The sequence below is a fragment of the Netta rufina genome, assembly GCF_964035555.1.
Source record: "Netta rufina genome assembly, chromosome: Z".
Taxonomy (NCBI): Eukaryota; Metazoa; Chordata; class Aves; order Anseriformes; family Anatidae; genus Netta; species Netta rufina.
In genome coordinates this window covers 10384903-10406728 of record NC_140126.1, presented here as the reverse complement: position 1 = coordinate 10406728, position 21826 = coordinate 10384903, and the positions used below count along the sequence as shown (strand labels likewise).

General features: G+C 42.7%; 1 protein-coding gene across 1 annotated transcript; it reads left to right on the top strand.

Moving 5' to 3' along the window:
* Positions 1-661: 661 nt before the first annotated feature.
* On the top strand, positions 662-21504 carry DAB2 (DAB adaptor protein 2). The gene is made up of 15 exons (XM_084305701.1): positions 662-796; positions 10290-10467; positions 11529-11668; positions 12371-12469; positions 12608-12739; positions 13386-13466; positions 13752-13775; positions 14023-14070; positions 14231-14293; positions 15445-16080; positions 16912-17059; positions 17574-18098; positions 18591-18682; positions 19436-19503; positions 20177-21504. The coding sequence occupies exons 2-14, from the start codon at positions 10371-10373 to the stop codon at positions 19496-19498; spliced, it is 2148 nt and encodes a 715-aa protein (XP_084161827.1). The 5' UTR covers positions 662-796; positions 10290-10370; the 3' UTR covers positions 19499-19503; positions 20177-21504.
* Positions 21505-21826: the final 322 nt, after the last annotated feature.

Here is a 21826-nt window from a genome sequence, read left to right as displayed (position 1 = left end):
AGTTCTGTTACAAGGACAAGAAAAATGATTTTTTATCAGAGGCTTTTTCACACAAGTTGGAAAACATCTGTACTGCACTGAGAGAAAAAAAAAAAAAAAAAAAAAAAAAAAAAAACGATAGCTGTTTGAATAAAGATGAGTGGGAAGTACAAAGGTCAGGTCTGGATGTGACCCAGAAACTGAATTGCACTGACCCAATATTTTGGTTCAGCTGGCCACAGGTTTGGGGGTGGTGGGAGGGTGGTATTTTGGTTTTAGCCATTTTGCAGAAAATAAGCTTCTGGCTTGGACTCGCTCTTCGAACAACACCGCCGCACCCGCGTTTACACAGACGGGCACACAGACACACGAGGGGACCCGTTTTGTGTAGCAGAGTCGAGCCCACCGCCGCCTGGCGAGCACGAAATATCTGCGCTCCGTCAGCCGTGCCCATTCCCACTGGGCGCACCCCGTCTACCGCGGGTGGGCTGCGGGCCCCGGCCGGGACAGGGGGCTGTCCCTGGCCCCCCACTCCCCCCTCCTGCAGCAGCGGCGGCGGCGGCGGCTCGCATGGGGTTAAGATAGTGAGCACCGACACGTTGAGGGGGAGTAGCCAAGACCAGGCAGCAAAAACATCATAACACATTCCTGGGTAGTCCTCAGCTGCCAGCATCTGATTAAAACCATATCTCTCGCTGTGAGTGGCTAACTAATCTGAAGGCGAGAGTACCACAGAATATTTAACCGGGCCCTCGCTCCCCGCCAGGCTACCAGCTGCAGTCGTCGGATCATGCTCGGGGCGGCACGGATCTAGCTCGTAAGTAGCTTTGCAAGCGGGGCTCGGCTCTCGCAAAGCCTCCGGGAGGGGGGAGGGGGGCTGTCATCAACGGGGAAGGGGAGAAGGCGCTTATTTTATGTATGCACTCACTCGTTTATCCATTTTCTTTTCCTCCTTCCCTTCCCGAGGTGGGTGCCGGTGGCGGGGCTGCCCCGCCTTCCGCCCCCCCCCTCTTCCCCGGGGTGCTGCGGGGCTCACGGAGTGGGGATCCCGCAGGGGAGCTGCCACCGCAGCGGGGGGTTGCCCCCATCTCTCCGCAGCCCCTGGGGGGCAAGGCCAAGCTCCTCTGCCGCCAGACGGGGCCGAAAAAGCGCCACGGGGTCGGAGGAGTCCCCCGGCTCCCGGCCCCCCGGCTCCCGGCCCCCCGGCTCCCGGCCCCCCGGCTCCCGGCCCCCCGGCTCCCGGCCCCCCGGCTCCCGGCCCCGGGGGCAGCAACGATGCTCCCAGACTGGCAGCCCCTGTCCTGGCTGTGCCGCGGGGTGGAAGCCGCCTGCATCCTGCTCCGGCAGGGCCAGCTCCCTGAGGAAGCCTGAGCTGGAAGCAAAATAATTATGCGTTTTTATTCCTGTGTGTGGAGGGGGGTGGGAGTTATAGACGGGGAAATTTTGTGAAACTCGGTGCTCGTATACGTTGAGTTGTGGAGATGGGAGAATCCTCTGGTACCGGAGAGAAAGGAAGGGCTAGGATGCAGTGAAGCAGGGGCGGGTTTTCTGTTTTGTTTTTATATAGAGCATCCTTGCTGAGCACCACTCTGTTGGTGAATCTCAGGGTGATGCTCCTGTGTGTGGTAAATAAGTGTAATTAGAGATGCCTAGGATTAACTGAAATGAGTCTGTTCTTCTCTGGAAAACTAACTTCTTAGCTGGTGAGGCTTTAAGTCTCTAGCAATTGTTGTGTGATGTCACTTAACTTTGGCTGTTGTTTCAAGGTAGTGCCTGTGATCTGAACAGTAATATACGTGCAGGTGGTATCAATACAGCTGGACTTCTTTGTAGCAGATCTTCTACTCCTCAGATAAGTTGAGGCTGGCTACTTGAGCAGTCTCTAAGGAGGCGTGTAAATCCACTGGTAAGGTAGGATTAAGTTGACTTTTTTGGGGGGCTGGGAGGGTGGAGAATGCAGAGTGAGTGGAAAGAAATCACTTTCATATTAATGGATCTAGTTTGCCTTAAAAGGTTACACTTTTTTTCCCCCTCAGAAGACTTTTGTAGCTTTCATAAACAAGGCTGTCCAAAATTGAGCAGATCTGAGAGGTTATAGACTTAAAGGTTTTTCTCATTGTATGCTAAGGAATTGGCATAGATATGCTTAGATATCGACACTGCTGTGTCAATAAGCACAACAGAAGTTCAAATTAAATTAATTACGAAAGCTGTGTATTCTATCTGGTTGTGAAGACTTACTAGGTGCTAATAAATCGAAAATGTGACCAGGTGTCTAACAGGTCACTATCAGGAAGTTAGGAGCTGTTATGAAAACCTACTAATGCTGCATCAGGTGATTATTGTTCCTTGTGGGGGATACAGCAGGTAGCTAAACAGAGGGGCAAGTCCAGATTAAATCTTCTCAGGTGAGAAGGGGGTTGTATGAGACTCAAGATTGTCTGTTTAAAGAATCACTGCAATCACATCCAACTCAAATGGCCCTTGAGGCATAGTCCAGCTTCCAAATTGCCCTGAATGGGCTGAGGATGTGGTCAAGTCTAAAGCAGAAGCTTCTATTAATAGACAGTCACTAGAATTTCCTTTTGGAGGAGAACTGATTGGTAGAAATGATAAGGAAGATGTGAGTGCTAAATGAATGTCAGGTGACCCATCAAAGCAGAGGCTTAACTAGCATACCTCATTCATGACTTATGATACAGGAAGACTCTGGGTACAGCATGCTGAAAGCGAGGTGCTTTGAGTCTTAGATGAGATGGTTCTTCTATGGGGAATCTGATAATATTCTGAGCTTATTACTGTAGACAGAAGGCTAGGACTATAACAAGCTCTACTGTACTAGTCCTGTAACTTATGACACTCCTTCTCATCTACTGTGCTCTTACTTCTAACTAAGCTGTTAGCTGAGCACCAGCAGTTGTGCACAGTGTTATCATTTGGAAGGATGAGCCAAATGCCAGAAAGCTGGCATCAGTTACCTTTTGTGAAGGTAGAGATGGTTATCCATTCCAATACGTGCCTTCTGCTATGTTTCTAAGTATCTCTGTACATTTGCAGTATGTATAGATCCCACTTTTTCAGTGAGATATGCATTACTTGCCAAAGCACCTGAATAATCCAATTGCTGGACACAGTTGCCCAGTAGATGTTATGGATATACATTTTACTTACCACTTTTACTTCATGAACAGATGCAGGACAAGCACTCTGAACAGGTGAATGCTCTCCTGAGAAAACTGTACTTTTCTCCTTGTGAACTTTACACCGCTAGTACACTTGTGTGACCTGCTGGGTTAACCAAGTACTTGAGGCTGCTTGTGGACTTGCTTCAGCAAAGCTAGCAATATGCAAACACTTTCGAGATGAGAATTTGCAAGGACAGTGAAGGAATGAATTCCACATCCAGAGAAAGCCAGCTGACTCTGGAAATGGTACTGATAGAACAAATCCGGTTTGCTGTATAGATTCTGTCAGAAGTGATGAAGAGATTACAAGGTAGCTTCATGCTATCTGTAAGGATTTTAGAGGAAAAATTTAGCTCTGCATGTAGATTAAGGGATTAGTAGTGGAACTAAAACTCTTCCCCCACTGTGAGGCTGGGGGGAGAAATGCTAAAAGGTCTTAAGCTTCTGTTGTGGAGCACAACCAGGCACAAGCCAGTACTCCCCTGCCTCAGAGTGGATTCTACAGAAATGCAATTTGGAGTTGTGTTAGAAGGATCACATAGAATAAGGTATCAAAGAAGTGTGACTTCCAAAATAAGCTGACTTTAGGAACACAGTTCTGAGGTTGTATATGGGTTCAAGGGTCTCAGGGTTATAAACAAGCTGGATAAAACATGGTGGCAGGCTGAGTCAGTAAACAAGAGGTACCAGTTAGAACAGGATTAACATGTTTATACAAGCTGAAAGGCTGAATACTGAACAAAGCATCATCTCCTGTCTAACTCCTGATTTCTTGGGTTGATGAGGGCATAGACAATTCCATTTTCCTCTTTACAGAAAAGATGTGCCTTGCATATGCTATGAAGTGCCTTGGCTGAAATGCCCTGCAGATCTTCACTCCCAACTGTATCAGTGTGTTTTTTCTTAAAAGCTTCTAATAAAGCTTCATAGCTGGTGCACGTCACCTTAAATCTCAAAGCTCAGACCTTTTGAGGCCAGCTAAGGGCAGACTGTTGGCCTCAGAGCTGAATTTCCTGCTGTTTTGTCAGTTCATGTTGCATTCTTAAGCAATAAGATGAGAAGTAAAATACCTTAGGAGGTTTATATCTTAAACAGAACTGCTAGGTTAGAGGGCCACAATAACAGATGTTTTACCTGACATTAAGGAGGCTTTGTGAAAAATGTCCACTAGGATCTTGCTCATAGCAAAGTATACTGAACACTTAATGCTGATACATTGCATAACTGCAAGTCTCCTCCTCTGAGGGGTCTGTAGTACACTGTGGCTAAAATGCTTAGTGATGAGATTACCTTCTAAGGGTGGGCAGGAGAAGTAGAGAACACAAAGGAAGTAGTGTTAATACTGTAGCCTGTATGCAACCTTAGAGACTAACTTTTGTGCTTCCATTAAACAGGGTAACTTGTGCTTTAAAGCAGGGCACAAAGGTCACCTAGTTTTCTAGTAGTTTGAATAGCAGATCTACCTGCAAACTGTTGCCAGCCTGGCTGATAGAATAGATAGAGTTATAGTATACTTGATACTACAAAATTGAGGACTGAAACTGCTGTAGGAGAACTTGTCTTCCTAAATTTCAAGCAGAATCATCAGTCTTTCAATGAGAGATCAAGAACATAACTTACATCTGTTATAGGAGACAGCAGGGAGCAACTTTTGCAACCAATGACTGCTACAACGAACTATGTAACCAAAGGCTGGCTGTAGCTGGTGGCTAGGTGCAAGGTTCTTCAAATACTGCCAAAATTAATGTTTAAGGACAGGTTTCTGACTGCTTAAGGTTAATTGGCTTGATGAGCACCTTCTGTATAAGCAGCCCACAACACTTCACCCTGTTGTAATGACTATATGATTTTAAATTGAGTGAACTCAAGAGTAATAGAACAAAATCCCATTTTTCATGCAGATAGATTTGTGAACAAGAAGAACACAGTTACAACTGAACACTTACAGTTCCATATAGGTTATGCAGAACATATGCAATCTCTCTCAGTACAGCTTGCACACACCCAAACTGCAAAGCTGGATAACTCTGCCAACACTGGACAGTTAACAGCATGCAGCTGAAATAACCTATGATAACAGCTTCAATATGTGTCAAGTTCCTGCTCTGAGGAAAGGGGTGAAAAGCGCAGTTATTGGCAAAAGTCCTTTGCTGTACTTAGTAGAAGGAAGATCAGGAACAGTCCTTCTAGGCAGGAGAGAACTGTACAGTTGGAAGTGAAGTATCTGAGCTGTTCTGTGGTACAAAATCCAGTTTGCATCTGAATAAACACTAGCTGCATCAATTTTGCAACCTGGAAGCAGAGCAGTTTTTAATGTATGCAGGGAGCCTCAGCAAATAGTCTTGACAGAAGGCACTGCCAGCATGTGGCCTGAGATTCCTTATCCTATAAGTAGCAGGTGATGCTTTTCTGAGCAATGGCTGGAGTGGACAGCTGAAGCCCCTTAAGACAGTGGCTCCTCAGTCAGAGGCTTCAGCACTGGAAACTGAAGTGAGTGGTATGTAGGAGTGGTCCCTTAACAAGTCAGAAAGTATCCTGTCTTTCTGGAAAATGGATGTGAAGAAATTTATTGTGGAAATGTTCTTGTAAGGACTACAGAAGCAGGCTAGTGACCTTCTATAAGAATATAATCTAAGCCTGTGTTATCACCTAAATAACTGTCAAAAATAGAGCATACTGGAGTATTTTCCAATTTATTTCTAAAAGAAGAGCTTAGAGTTCAGATGCCAGTATTGCTTGTGCTAAGACTGGTTTCTTAATCTACAAAGTGAAGTAAGAGGTTGGGATTCTAAATGCTGAACACAGAGGCTGGAAAAGCTGATACCAAAATTCATTGTAAGATGCTGCATTATTCCCAAAACAGGTCATTAGTTCAGACACACCAGCTAAGTGTCTGGATGCTAACTTTGGCCTGAAGATTTGAGGATAGCCGATGTCACTCTGGTCTTCAAGAAGGGCAAGAAGGAGGATCCAGAAAACTACAGGCCAGTCAGTTTCACCTCAATCCCTGGAAAGGTGTTGGAACAGCTTGTTCTGGATGCCATCTCTAGGCAACTGGAAGAGAAGAAGGTTATGAGCAGTAGTCAGCATGAATTCACCAAGGGGAAGTCATGCTCAACCAAACTTGTTGCCTTCTATGATGGCATCACCATCTGGGTAGATGAGGGGAGAGCACTGGATGTCATCTACCTTGACTTTAACAAGGCTTTCAATACTGTCTCCCATGACATCCTGATAGCAAAGCTGATAAAGCGTGGGATAGGGGAGTGGACAGTAAGGTGAGTTGAGAACTGGCTGACTGGCCGAGCTCAGAGGGTGGTGATCGGTGACACAGAGTCTGGCTGGAGGCCTGTGACTAGCGGTGTTCCCCAGGGGTCAGTGCTGGGTCTGGTCTTGTTCAACATCTTCATCAACGATGTTGATGAGGGAACAGTGTTTGCCCTCAGCAACTATGCCGATGACACAAAGCTGGGAGGAGTGGCTGACAAGCCAGAAGGCTGTGCTGCCATTCAGCAAGACCTGGACAGGCTGGAGAGATGGGCAGGAAGAAACCAAATGAAGTTTAATAAGAGCAATTGTAGAGTCCTGCACCTGGGAAGGAACAACCATGTGCATCAGTACCGGCTGGGGGATGACGTGCTGGAGAGGAGCTTTGAGGAGAAGGACCTGGGGATCCTGGTGGACAACAAGTTGACCATGAGCCAGCAGTGTGCCCTGTTGGCCAAGAGGGCCAATGGGATCCTGGCGTGCATCAAAAGGAGTGTGGCCCCAGCAGGTCAAGGGAGGTGATCCTCCCCCTCTACTGTGCCCTGGTCAGGCCTCACCTGGAGTACTGTGTCCAGTTCTGGGCTCCCTGCTACGAAAAAGACAGGGATCTCCTAGAAATTGTCCATTGGAGGGCAACAAAAAAGAAGGGGCCTGGAGCATCTTCACTATGAGGAAAGGCTGAGAGACCTGGGTCTGTTCAGCCCTCAGAAGAGAAGACTGAGGGGGGATCTCATCAATGTATATAAATACCTGAGGTGTGGGAGACAGAGGGACTTGTCCAGTTCCACGCAAACCACTGAAAAGAGGTTGGCCAAAGAGTAATGGCCACAAGATAGAGCACAGGTAGTTGTGCGCCAACATGTGAAAGAATTTCTTCACGGTGAGGGTGATGGAGCACTGGGACAAGCTGCCCAGGGAGGTTGTGGAGTCTACTTCTCTGGAGATATTTAAGGCCTGTCTGGACATCTATCTGGGCAGCCTGCTCTAAGGAACCTGCTTTGGCAGGTGGGTTGGACCTGATGATCTTTTGAGGTCCCTTCCAACCCCTATAATTCTGTGATATTTGCTTCTTTCTAGGATATTTACTTATTTCCTCTTAATTTGGGGTTCTTCAGAGTCTGATACTTGGTTGCATAACACATTTCCCTAAACTGGGGAAGCAGGATCATTTACAGGCAAGACTCAGTGCCTCAAGTTTGTGGTTTCTTCTTTCTGGCACAGGGTTGGGCAGAACATCTGAAAGCTGTGATTCAGCTGCTAGAGAGCATGTCTTAGGTCTGTTCTTTTCCATACTTTTCTTTCTGTTCTCTAAACAGTAACCTTCTAGATGGGATGGGTGGCTGACTAATGATTCAACCTTAATATCTTTCCTCCTATAGGAGGAAAGATATTAAGGTTTCTTTCTACAGGACTTGATAAATCTAGGGAATGGCACACTACACTGAAGTGTAAATCACAGAATCACAGAATCACAGAATTTCTAGGTTGGAAGAGACCTCAAGGTCATCGAGTCCAACCTCCAACCTAACGCTAACAGCCCTCCACTAAACCATATCCCTAAGCTCTACATCTAAACGTCTTTTGAAGACTTCCAGGGATGGTGACTCCACCACTTCCCTGGGCAGCCTGTTCCAATGTCTAACAACCCTTTCAGTGAAGAAGTTCTTCCTAACATCTAACCTAAAACTCCCCTGGCTCAACTTAAGCCCATTCCCCCTCGTCCTGTCACCAGGCACGTGGGAGAACAGGCCAACCCCCACCTCGCTACAGCCTCCCTTGAGGTACCTATAGAGAGCGATAAGGTCGCCCCTGAGCCTCCTCTTCTCCAGGCTGAACAAGCCCAGCTCCCTCAGCCGCTCCTCGTAGGACTTGTTCTCCAGGCCCCTCACCAGCTTCGTCGCCCTTCTCTGCACCCGCTCAAGCACCTCCATGTCCTTCTTGTAGCGAGGGGCCCAAAACTGAACACAGTACTCGAGGTGCGGCCTCACCAGAGCTGAGTACAGGGGGACGATCACCTCCCTCGCCCTGCTGGTCACGCTGTTCCTGATACAAGCCAGGATGCCGTTGGCCTTCTTGGCCACCTGAGCACACTGCTGGCTCATATTCAGCTGACTATCCACCATCACTCCCAGGTCCTTCTCTGCCTGGCAGCTCTCCAACCATTCCTCTCCCAGTCTGTAGCTCTGCTTGGGGTTATTGCGCCCCAGGTGCAGGACCCGGCACTTGGCCTTGTTGAACTTCATGCAGTTGACCTCAGCCCATCGGTGCAGCCTAAAGGCTATCTCCACCTGAAACTCTACTATCAGAACTAGATGCTGGACTAGATTTAAAGTGAGAACCAATTGGCTTTATTTCACTTGCTTAATGAGTGCTTTCTTCTTCCCCCAGTGGGCAAAACCTTCTAGCACTGCTGCGAGTGTCCTGCCAACCTGTGTGATGTAATACTTTTTTCTCTTGCTCCTTTGTCGGAATGGACACTGTCCTTCCTGGCTAAACAGAAATTGAGGCCTTCAAGGTGAAATTCTTTCTCTTAAGAACAAAGATCTCTTGGTCTTTCCCAGGTTAAGAATCAGTTAAGCACTGGCATGCAATTAACAATAATTGCAAACTGGATGAGTCAATTTGTAGATATTGACTTAATGAATTGAGGGAAGAAGAGAGGCAGAAATGGGAACAAAACACTTAAAGGAACTTCTAAGTAACAGGTAAAACATCAGGCATAACTAAGGCAAGTGGGGAATATGCCGTTGAAAATTATAGGCATTGTATATCTCATGGTGTTATAAGCCTACAGCATTTGTCTGGTTACATAGTACATCTCAAATAGTGTGCTGAATAAAAGGGGTGACTTGGTCTGTTGCTACCAGTTTGGAAACAGAGGGAATGGCTAGTAGAGAATGTAGACCAGCTATTTAATTCTTACCATCATTTGGCTTCACTTATCAATGTTAAATTCAGCAGACCACTTGAACAGAACCCACTTCAATACCTTAGACAAAACTCACAAGGCAATTTCTGTAGTGGATGTGAATGTCCAAATCTTTCTGGCTGGGTATAGGTGATCTTCAGATCTCCATAAGCACAAGTCCTTTTATTCAGTAAGCATGACTCTGTGTTTCAGCTATTTAGGAACAAAACATGGTGGCTGCAGTTGGTGGTGATGTTTAGTTTTTTGTTTGTTTTAATATGTTCTCTGAGGGTAGAAGGGTATTGTGGCATGGAGTTGGACAAGTATGAAACAATGGACTAGTATGACTTAATTTGCAGAGATCTTTTTTGAAGGGGGAAGATTACTTGACTTTAGGCAAGAGTTTCGGTGTTTGGGAGCTTTTTGTCTTCTTCTGAAGCAGTCTTGCAGTCTAATGAATTTAGTTGCTTTTACCTGTTGAGTGCTATAACTTCAGACTTTGAGTACTTACAGGAATAAGATCTGATGGTTTCTATTGAGTATTCTGATGTTATTTTCATGAGAGTTTAGAACAGGTCCTAGTAAATGTTTCTTGCATTCTCTCCTATGCTACTACGGATGATGATTGTAGTGAAGAAGAATACAACAAATATCTGAGGTGCTATAAATAGCTTTAAAAGGTGAAAAGCTAAAGGATGACAGATTAAAACAGGATGATGCAAGTACGGCCTGTGGATGTAAGTCAGTATGATATACTGATTAGGTATTACTGAGGTAAGGGGTCATCACCTAGTTGCTGTAACTTCATTCTTTCTGTAGCCTGAGATGAAGAGGCAGTGAGTCAGATTTCCCATATGACCATTTCCAAGATTTACAGCCTATACAGTGCTTCAGTATTCAGCAGAATAAAACTGGACTAACAGGTATAACGGGGATATTTTTTTCTTCAGGGTAAAAATATTATGCCTGCCATCTGATAGTTCTTTAGAATCCAAGGAACAACATCAAATACAACTGACCATCATCTCATCATGTCTACTGAAGCCGAAACTACTACTACTATCAACAGCCAGCCTGAGCAGCAGGCTCCACCAAAAGCACAGCCTTCAAAGAAAGAAAAAAAGAAAGGTAAGAAATAATTACCTCTTGAATGCTTCAGGTCAGTCTCCTTAATCTTTTGCCTAAGACTAAGACCACTTTTGCTGCATAGTTGAAATAACTTAAAGGTTTCAAGCTGACTGGGAGGGTGAGTAAATAAACTAGTATAATCTAACCAGAAGGTAGGCTTTTAGCTTGAAAGCTTTTTCTAGCTCTAGGTTCTGGAGCTTGCTGTTCTACTTGTCAAGATCAACAAATGAGATGCTTTAAAAAATCACTGAATGCCTGAGGAGTTGTCCAGAGGTGTCTCCTGAGGGGGTGACCAGACTTACAACCATCTAGGTAGCTGTTGCTCTGAATACGACCTCACTTTATTCTCCTCCCTCTAATGTGGGAGTGACACACTGGATTCAGATTCTACTCCAGAAAAGCTAGGAAACATCGTTCATGAGAATAATTGTATTAGACAATAGCTCTTTAGATTGGTCATTTGAGATATAATTGCCTCATACAGAAATACATACTGAAGTACACATTGAACATGTTGAGTATATGGAAGAAAATGAAGCTGTTCTGAGAAGTAATGGTAATAGTGAAAATGGCAAATACAGCTAAAATATAAAGTGATTATAGGGATGTAGGTATTAGGACTTCTTGTAGAGGTGATGGTACTGACAGCAAGTTCTAGCACAGGCACTAGTAGATTATTAGAGACCAAGAAGAGATCTAACTAGACCAGAACTTCAGGCTCACACCTGAAAGCTTGTTGATCATCCATTATGGCCATAGGAAGTACTACTCTTGGCTTAGTTGATGCCCACAGATTTCAATGTGTTATGACTGTTCTGAAGTTTCTAGACATTAAGTATTGGTCCCCACTCTTTGAATACAAGTCAAAATCTCTAAGATTACTGTGACTGTAAAGGAATAGCTATCTTGTGGAGCACACGTTTCTAGAAGGGCTTAGGTTGTTAGTCTGTTATAGTCAACTGACAATTTTTACAAGAAAATACACCATATTAGTACATACTTAAAAAGCTTCCAAAGCCACAACATAACATTTCTCTTCTAAAACCTTTATCTGTCTCCAGGGCCTGAAAAGACAGATGAATCTCTCTTGGCTAGATTCAAAGGTGATGGTGTAAGATACAAAGCTAAACTGATTGGCATTGATGATGTCCCTGAGGCAAGAGGAGACAAAATGAGTCAGGATTCAATGATGAAGCTGAAGGTAAAAGCCTGAGTTGGTATGCAAGGAAAATGTTCTGTTCGGATGGAAATGTTCATATTGGATGGCAGATGCTTTTAAAGCTGTAACCCATTGCTCAGTTAGTAGTTTCAAATGCAGTTGATCATGGTTTCTCTACTGTCTTAGGAATATTCTGTTGGGTCTTTTGTTATCATCCATACTATATTCCAAAGAATGAACTGGATTACAAATAGTGAGCTTTGGTATTGGATGGGTGGAATTTTGTGATATTTAGCATAATAATTCAAAGCCCAAGCTGACATTCTGTAGCAATCATGACAACAAGATATATAGACAAAACAAGGGATAAATGAAACACTGCAGCAATGAAGATAGCTACTTCTGGAAAGCAGAACCCTCACAGTAGTTTCAGTCAGGCCAGGAAAGCTGAATTGACCTGGTAAGGATGCTGCTGTTGCCATAGTTCTGTAAACCATGGAAGGAATCTCTAAAGCTCCTACGTGCTTACAGAGGAAACAGTCTAATTTTGAGATATTGCATCTAACCTAGCCAGCCATCTGTTGTAAGATAAATGTTGCTCAAACCATAGCACTGCTTAGGAATAACTAGATTAGCACTAGTACAATACCGGCTATGGGCTCATTGTCTCTTCTTAGGAGACAAGCTAAAACTCATTCAACCCAGTGGACGTCTCATCAATGCTTTGATATTCCATTTGTTCAGGGAATGGCAGTGGCAGCTCGCTCCCAGGGTCAACACAAGCAGAGGATCTGGGTGAACATCTCCCTCTCTGGTATCAAGATAATAGATGAAAAAACTGGGGTAAGAAATGAGTCATTCTCTTAATGTGATTCTTACTACAAGTGAGTAGTTAGAAAGTCTGAACTAGATCCTGCAATTTAAACCAATGGGGTTTGTTTTTTGTGTGTGTTTTTGTTTTTGTTTTTTTTCTAATTCTAGGTCATAGAGCATGAGCATCCAGTAAACAAAATCTCCTTCATTGCTCGGGATGTAACAGATAATCGTGCCTTTGGCTATATTTGTGGAGGAGAAGGCCAACACCAGTTTTTTGCCATAAAAACAGCACAACAGGTATTGATCAGAGGCCCTTTTCCGTATGCTATGAGTGATGCTACGGTGTAAACACTTAACAGTAGGCCCTATCAGATGTTCTGATAGTCCTATGAGGTGTAGGGAAATATCAGCACAGATGTCTCCTGAAGAAGGGTGGTAGGAGCCAGTGGCTCTTGTTTTGTTCAGTATCTTGTAGTCCAGAACAAACTATAGAAGCTTTCTCCATGTTCATTGTTGGAGTTGGTAGAAACACAGGAAAATTCCCCCCCTCCATCCCCCGCTATGAGGCTACTATGGAGCTTGAACACTCCTTGCACTTTCAAGCAAATATGATTAGGACTTGCCATGTACTCATGAAGTCTTGAGCTACATGCTTTTTAGCAGGACAAAAAAAGTACACTTAGCATAGGTACTGTCATTTTTCCATGGGGATTTAACAGTTCTGGACTGATTTTTTTTTTTTTTTTTTTTTTTTTTTTTTTTTACCCCATTACCCTTGCTCTCTACATAAGAGAGCTTAAGCAGAGACTAGGCAATCCTCTAAAGTCTTGATGTTTCCTGATATCTCAACATTACTCTTGTACCATTACTGTTGCTGCTCTGTGGACTTCCACTGAAGCAAAATGCAAAGTGGCATGTAGCCTAAATTTATGTTCTCTTTCAGGCTGAGCCCCTAGTTGTTGACCTTAAGGACTTATTCCAACTAATATATAATATGAAGAAGAGGGAAGAAGACAAGAAAAAGGCAAGTACAGTTACAGAAGCTGCGTTAGTTTTCTTGTTTCAATTTTTGCAAACACTTTTCAATGTTTGTTTTGTTTGAATAAAACTTGTTTCAGCTTTGGCTAGTCTTACAGGCTTTTAAGAGACTTGCAAAAGGTCTATCTAGAGCCAGGATTATCTGAGGCTATTGGTTGGTAGCTGTGCCAGCAGTTTGATTACCAAAATTAGGAGATAAACTATCCAGAGCAAAAGTCTTTGGATATTCTACCTGATGTCTAGATACTAAAAGACTTCTTTTCTTCTTTAGAGTGAAGAAGCGAATAAGACTGAGGTAAGTCTCTCCAGTTCAGCCTCAGCTGATTCAGTTTTCTGCTGTGATACAACTACCTCTGTCTGTCTTTATAGTGCTAGCATTATGGAGGAACTGTAAAATGCCCAGTTACAGTGGAAATGAGAGCAAAAGGGGTAGTAATCTCCCATAAATTTTCTGTGCTTGATTTACTCTTCTAAGGCTGCAAGTTCCATGCTTATGGCAGGTATTGATATTTGTCACTGACACTGTTGTTCATCTATTCCAGAATGGTAGTGAAGCACTGTCTACTGATCAAGCTAACAAACAGAAACTGGTAGGTTAAATTTTAGAGCTAATGTCGTTAAAAAAAGTATCTTCACCTTGTGTGGTAGATACAGCATGTATAGATGTTTAGCAGATCTACATAATGCTTGGGTTTTGCTTTTGCAAGAACTCTAACAGACACCAATTCTTTCAATATTTCTGGCTCCCAGGGAGTTGACCAGATGGACTTGTTTGGGGATATGTCAACACCTCCTGATGTGAGCAGTCCCACAGTAAGTAGAATGTAGTTTAACTGTTTCAGTTCCGGCTTTGATAGCAAACTTTGTCCTAGTAGTAAGATCTGCTTTTACTTTTAGTTCTAGTTTCACTGAGACATCTATCTAGTTATCAGCAATGTACTAGCATCCTAGAGCTGTAATAGGAGCTATTTACTGACTAGAGTAGCTAATGTCATTTGTTGTGGACTTTCCTTTTCTGGAGATATTCAAGACCCATCTGGATGCCTATCTGTGCAATTTGCTCTGGTGAACCTGCTTTGGCAGATCAGGTTGGACCCGATGATCCCTTGAGGTCCCTTCCAATCCCTACATTTCTGCGGTTCTATATCCAGCAGAATTCATTTGAGACTGACAGTACTATATTGTATACAGCTACTTAACTATCAGTATATATTTCTGCTGTACGGGCTATTGTAGAAACTCAGCTAATGACCTTTGAAATTGAAGCTCATTTTATGTACAAGAAAATCCTTAATAATGTGTTCTGAATGGACACCTACCTATTCCAGACATGTGTCCCTGGCTCACAGTGGGGCCTAACTGCAGAAAACCATGCATTTTCACCTTGTCACAACTCATTGTGACCCCCACCCCTCAAATTGCACTAGTTTATTCTGGCAGTATACGCCATCAATCAGCCATGCAACAATTGCTGTTGGAATGGATGTCAATCTAGCAAGTGACTCGGTCTGACCCTTCTGTCTGCTTGGTAGGCAGATAGTATGTTAACCTCTTCCACCTGCTTTTTAATCTTACTCTAAAGAGACTGCAACTAGAAATCACATGAAGACAATGTGATTTCACAAATTCTTAAAAGAAGAAGAAAAAAAAAGACGTTTCAATAAGGGTTCTTGGCTCCAGTGAAATCCTAGGTGAACTTAATTACTGTAACTTCCCTTAAACTAAGGGAGCTTAAATAGGTACTTTTAACAGTGAGTTTCTGAAACGGCAAGCTGTGGTTAAATCACAGCTACTTAGTGTTTGACTTAATGCCTTAGAGTCACTTCAAAGTGATGTTAAATACATATTAGTATGATGTATTGGATACCAGCATCTTTCCTTCTGCAGATATTTTCCTTGAGCTTGTGTACTTTGCAGCAAGTCATATATAAAACTAACTTTTTTTTTTCTTTCTGAACAAATAGGAAGCTAAAGAGATTCTGTTAGTGGACCTAAACTCTGAAATTGAGACCAAACAGACTTTTACAAAAGAGGATCTCTTCTCGAATGGCATCACAACTTCTCTTCCCCAACCAAAGCCACAGCCACCACTCTTGCCAGAAAATTCTTTCTCTACCAGTCTCAGCTTCTTTCCCACACCTAATCCAGACCCTTTCAGTGATGATCCTTTTGCACAGACAGACCAATCTGCACAAACTTCATTTGATTCTCTAAAATCTGCTGATCAGAAGAAGGAAAATCTGAGCACCTTGACACTGGTGGGTAATGGTGCTTCAAATGGTGATATTGACTACTTTGGTAAACAGTTTGACCAGATATCTAATAGAACTGGCAAACGAGAAGCACTAACAAGCCAGTGGCCATTTGAGAGTAAGCTACCTGCAGCAAGAACTCCAAATGGAGTAACAGACAGAGAACAGAATGGCTTTCTTAAAGTCCCATCAAACTTATTTGTGGAAGGTCCTTCCAAAGGAGTAACCCTGCAGAATGGAGTAAAGCTAGATTCTGAAAGCAATATCCAGCTCATGTCACACGAGTCTATAACAATTAGCCCACCACCACAAAGTACCAAGCCAGGAAGAGGAAGGAGGTCTGTCAAGGTGAACAATGTTTGAGTAATTAATGGTGATATGCATGCTTTTACTTAAAGAAGCTGGGTGAAGGAAGCTTTTCTTTCTTCATACTGTGTAACTGACTAAACAGCTTCACAGCATATGTCTTTCACATGCCATGCTTACTCTAACCTCTCTGCAGCCATGGTACATCCTAACACTCATGAATGCTTCATATAGCTATGATCACTAAATGTATGCTCTTTTCCTTAATGCTGCCATACTTCTGTAAAGGTCTGGTAAGTATACTGCTAAGTATGTTGACCCTTGATATAATGCAATAAGCCGTGATGATAGCTGTACAGGCATCAGCTTGTGGTTTCATAATGATGAGGTACCAACAGTAGTTTACAGAATCCTATGTGACTTCAAAGTACCTACCTACTGAGGGCCATTTCAGTGTCTGACCATACACAGTGTGGTTCTGGGTCAGCTGCATTTCTCTTGTAATCAGATGATGGAAAAACTCAGTTGCTGACCTTGATACAACTTCAGGTGTCATTGCAGATTGGACAGGAGTGTTTGGGGGAGGGGAATCTCATTATGATAGCAAGTATTTAGTCAATTCTCCTGTCATTGACCTGCAACTACTATATATTATATATACCTAATGCCATGCATATCTGTAGGCATAAACAAACTAAAGTTTGAAACTCTTATGCTTGGTCTTCTTTAGGATAGCAAGTACCTCTTAGAATACATCAAAGCTTCCTGCTCTGCTGTAGCTAAAAGCTTGTGCCTCCAGACAGAATCTTGATCATAATTAGTCTCAATATATATTCTGCCATGCTATCTCACAACAGCTCTCTTTCCTTCTAGACCGCATCAAATGACTTGTTTAGCCCGGAATTTTTTGCACCAACTAAGGAGAGCCTTGGTTTAACCTCAGTGGCACAGACAGGACCTGTGCAAACTAATCCACTGGACCTCTTCAAAACAAGTCCTACCACAGCACCTCCATTAGCTGGTAGGTTAGTTCATGATAGGTATCTTAGACTGGTGCAAAAGCTTCACTTCATTGATACTCTAGCTCTGCTTTATTTAACATTCAGTGTTTAATCCATAGATAAGCTGTAGTGCTGTCTGCCCTAAACTATTATTCTTTGTGAATAGACACCTAAATTCTGCATCTTTAATTAGAACTGATAAACTTTTGACAGAAGCTTGCTGTTCTGGGTACACAAGGTGCAAATATGTGTCACAACTTGAGAGGCCAGGGTAACACTGCTGCAAGATCTTAGTAATTACTTACACAGAAGTAACTACCAACCTCAGTTCTGTTCTTCTAGTACTGAAATAGAGTGAGGAAAAAATACTAACCCCTTTATTACCAGCCTCTCCAAGTGACTTCTTAAGAAAGAATTAACAAATTTTTGCAAATAGCTGATGGAAAATTCCTTGCTGTACGCCCAGTGGAATTGATACACTCCTACTTGGTCTTCAGAACACTGAAGTGCTGTGTAATTATCTTCCCCTCGCAGGTGGCTTGCCCATAACTTCATCACCATGGAGCACACAGACATCTGCCTTCAACCAGGCTGCAGCTGTCTTTCCTGGGTCTATGATGTCTACTCAACCTGCAGGATTTACTCAACCACTTGCCTTTGGCACTCAAGCAGTACCAAGCTGGAGCCAGCCTCCATCTTTTGGTCCAGCAGTCTCTCAGTCCCCTGGTGCCTGGGCACAGCCAGCACAAGTTACATCTGCTTCATGGGCACAGCCATCCAGTGCTGTAAATCCATTCCAGAGTAGTGTATTCCCACCTTCAACACTATCTGCTCAGCCCCAGTCTGTACTGCCACCTGTGTCAACAAGTAGCCCACCTCAGCCACCACCTAGAACTGTCCCTCAGAAGGAGATATCCAAGAAAGAGAGCGATGCTTTTATTGCTTTGGATCCACTTGGTGATAGAGAGATGAAGGATGTCAAGGAAATGTTCAAAGACTTCCAGCTGACAAAGCCACCTGCAGTACCAGCAAGAAGAGCAGAACAGCAAAGTCTTTCAGGTGCTTCTGGAGCTTTCAGCAATTGTTTAGTAGTAAAGTTGCCATGCCCCAAAACAGTACAGATCATGATAATATGGAAGCTATCAAGCTGTCTGCCAAAACGACTGGTAAAGTCTTTCTTCAGCTTGAATAGCTGCTCAGGGAGGAGGATGGCTGATCACAAGTAGCATCTGATAGTAATGATTACATTAACCATTTTGTTTGTTTGTTTTTAAGTTCTGAAACGGAACTGAAGGACTGTCTCCCCTGTTGTTAAATAATTAATGAATGCCAGTGACCAAACACTGACACCTAGTGCCTGAACTAGGTCTGTAGAGTGCTACATCTGTACAAGTCTCATCCAGCTCAAGTATACTAAGGGACAAGCCAAAGATAAAATTGAGGTCACACAAAGCTTCTTGATTACGTTTTTGTATATGCAACTGAATGAGATTGGTTTACTGAAAGAGATGAGTACTTGTTTGATTATAGCAGTTTGTGTCTTCTTCCTAGAATTACCAAAGCCTGTTCCCCGACAAAGTGCACTGCCAGCTGATAACCTGTTTGAAAGTCAACTTAAAGCAGACCTTTTCAATGCCTTACCTGTAAGTATTAAAACTTTCCACTATGTCCCTCCACCCTACCAACAGGGATCGCTGTGTTTGAGAACTGGCTTAGTTATAGCTTTTAGAGGCTATAGAACAAAACTTGCATACCTGAGGCTAATATTTAATCTAACAGAGGGCACTTGTTGCAAGGAGGCTAGCAAAGTGTAATTCCATTTGGCCTGGGTCTGTATCAAATGCTACAAACTATAAATCCTCCTGGAAACTTCTTCAGCTCTATATGGGGAACTTCTACAAGGTTCTGTAAATAGTGCAGCTGCAGAAGTCTTCCACTTCATGTCTTCCACTTCAGGACTGAATGGGAGGTTCCTATAGCTGGTATCCCTTGTGAGAGGAAGTGGCCTACCCACATCACCCCATTTGGGACACAGAATTTGAAGCCCTTGGTGGAAAATCTAGGTCACATCCAGAATGCTGGCCTATGGCATCTAGCATTTGGCTAAAACAGATCTCAAAGTGACTATGTTGGCTCAACTACAAACGAGTTAATTAAGTACACATGGCTTTTCCAAAATGTACCTTGCTTCCAACTAGTGTAACTACTAACTGGCTTTAGACCCCTCTTTATTCTTCTTAAAGCAGTACTGTTCATATGTATTTAGCAGGTGGTCCACAGTATTGTCTTTCTGGAAAGCATTTGAAATGCAAATTAGCTGATGCAGTCAAGCAGAATAAACCTGGTGAAACTTGAAAAAATCCACTGAATCTATGACTTTTCTTTTCTTTTCATAGAAGGAATCTCAGAAACAACCTTCTGGTCCATTTGGTGATCCTTTTGGCAACCCCTTTGCATAAACTAGGTAAGTCTTCCACTAATTAGACAACCTACTTCATGCTCTGAAACTGATTCAGGAAACCTTTGGCAAAAAGCAGGCTGTAAACAACTACACTGGCTCAACTATATTGCTATTCTGAAGTACTGGAAGCTGTTCCTAAAGTACACTTCTGCTAGAGTACCTCTACTTAGACTTGTATATGTTGTCTGCCTAAGTCTAACCAATTTCATTTTCTGAGCAATAAAGATTTTGTTGTTCTATGGACTTAAATCTCAGCCACAAGAGATGTAGATTTCATTTCCTTGAGGAAAGTTAATGAGTAAGTATGTGCTGACTAAATTCTGTGGGATATCTCTTTAGCAGAATGGTAGCAGACTGCACCATGCAGTTCAATTTCCTAAACATTGAAGGCACATTTTCTGGGTGAATTAAAGTAATAACAAGAGAAGGGATGTCATGAGCTTTTGTCATTATAAATTAATTCAAGTTCTTTTACCATTAACTACAGAACACAAACTGTTAGAGGTATGGCAGGGGAATAAATACAGTAATTTGTCATCCCCTGAAATACAGTCCACTTGTCTACAGACAAGTTTTGCTATTTATTGCTTTTTCTTCTTAGTGGTGCTAAGCTAGTTTAAGCTGTGAAACTCTAACTTCTAGCCATCCTAACCTTAAGCCCTTTTCATTATACTAGGCACAACCAGGGAAGGACAAATGGAATAACTGGACCTCTTCTCAACACGACTCTTCTACTTGTTTCACTTTTCTGTCTGCCGTTCCATGATGTCTGTAATCTAAAACATGTCCAGGTGGATTGAAACAAACCCTCAACAGTATGCTTTGAAGATGGTAATTCAGGGCAAACCAAATGGAAAGTTGTACTCAGCCTGGAGACCCAAACTCAAATTGGTGGATGTTAGTTTTTCTTTAGTCTTGCAATATTCCATAGAAGAGCTTAGTGATGCTAAGTCACATGTCTTTTAAACATGGTCACCTTACTTCCTTTTTCTGCAGCACTTACTGTCCTGAAATAGAGGAACTGAATGTACCTAGGGAAGAAGTGCTGCCTTCACATAAGGGAATTGAGTTAGTAGCTAAACTCCACACTTTAAACTACTAGGTCATTTGCTTGTTACCACAACAGCAGCCAGTTGTAAAGTTAGTGGATACTACTCACTTCTAATTGGTGACTGGACATATGACTTGGTGTCTAAGCCACAGAGATGTAAATTGTATGGGTGGAGGAGAAATGGGATACTTGTCCACTTAAATAAAAGTAGCATTCTGCTACAGAAATGTAATAAAGGGATGAACTGTGGGGTCTGCAACAGAATTGCTGGAGTCCTGAGTACTAGAGATCTACAGTGTAGTGTCAGGTAAGATGAAACACTTGAAGAACACTGAGCTAGTCATTGACACTAACTGTTGTATCGGTGCTAACACGGCTTTTTCAGAGAGGGAAATCTACTAGCTCATTTATTTGATTTTTTTTTTTTTTTTAATTAAGGTGTCTTGGCAGACAAGTGGAACAAGCAGATAGGTTTCTTGCTTATATCTCAGTGAATGTCCCCAGTGTTGCTCAGTTCAAATTCATACATGGTGTAGCATGACATGTTCCCAGTATGTCAGAAAGCAAAAAGACAATCTTGGCTTCAATCCATGCCTAGATTCCTTGTGAACAGATGCACCAGCTCTGTGTTATTAATGTGACATAATACTCCATCTCTTAAATGTGCCTTTTCTAAAGAACCTCTTTACTAACAGACCTTTAAATCAGTCAGTTATGACCAATTGTAACAGCTATGTTCTTGGCCAGTGGTGAATGCTGATATCTGAGGTTTTTCTGTTAATACTAAGCATAAACTTGAAATAGTATTGTTAAATCAAAAGTCTAAGCATTTGCTGAACTGGAAAGTTAAGAAAATCAACTTGGAGAGAGCCTTAGTATCCACTTCAGCCAGTCATGCAATTAGTCTTGTATATAAATCTCTCTTGCACTTTCTGTAATGCAAAAAAGCTATGAACTTAAGTATTTGTCTCAAACTGGAAATGTAGAAACTTATGGATGTTACACTGTTATGTAATTCTAGTATCTCAAGTGATGTTACATTAAAAAGAAACAACTCTTAATAGCAAACTAATATCTGTGTGGTTGTTAATTCTGTCCTTAGAACTCAGTCTTGTGCCTCAGTTCATTCTAGGATTTCAGAGCTTGCTAAGAACTGTTTGTCTCCTGTTCAGTTCTTACACTGGCTGCCTGACAGCAGAGTCTTAGGTCTTTCTATAGCTTCAGGCCTGCTCAACACAGAAAACACAAAATTTTCACCTAAATTGTTTCTGCTAA

Coding starts and splice junctions, on each gene's coding strand:
- DAB2 (XM_084305701.1), top strand. CDS start 10,371: ATGTCTACTGAAGCCGAAACTACTACTACTATCAACAGCCAGCCTGAG. Junction 13,467..13,751: donor GGGAAGAAGACAAGAAAAAG/GCAAGTACAGTT, acceptor TTTCTTCTTTAG/AGTGAAGAAGCGAATAAGAC. Junction 17,060..17,573: donor CACAGCACCTCCATTAGCTG/GTAGGTTAGTTC, acceptor TTCCCCTCGCAG/GTGGCTTGCCCATAACTTCA.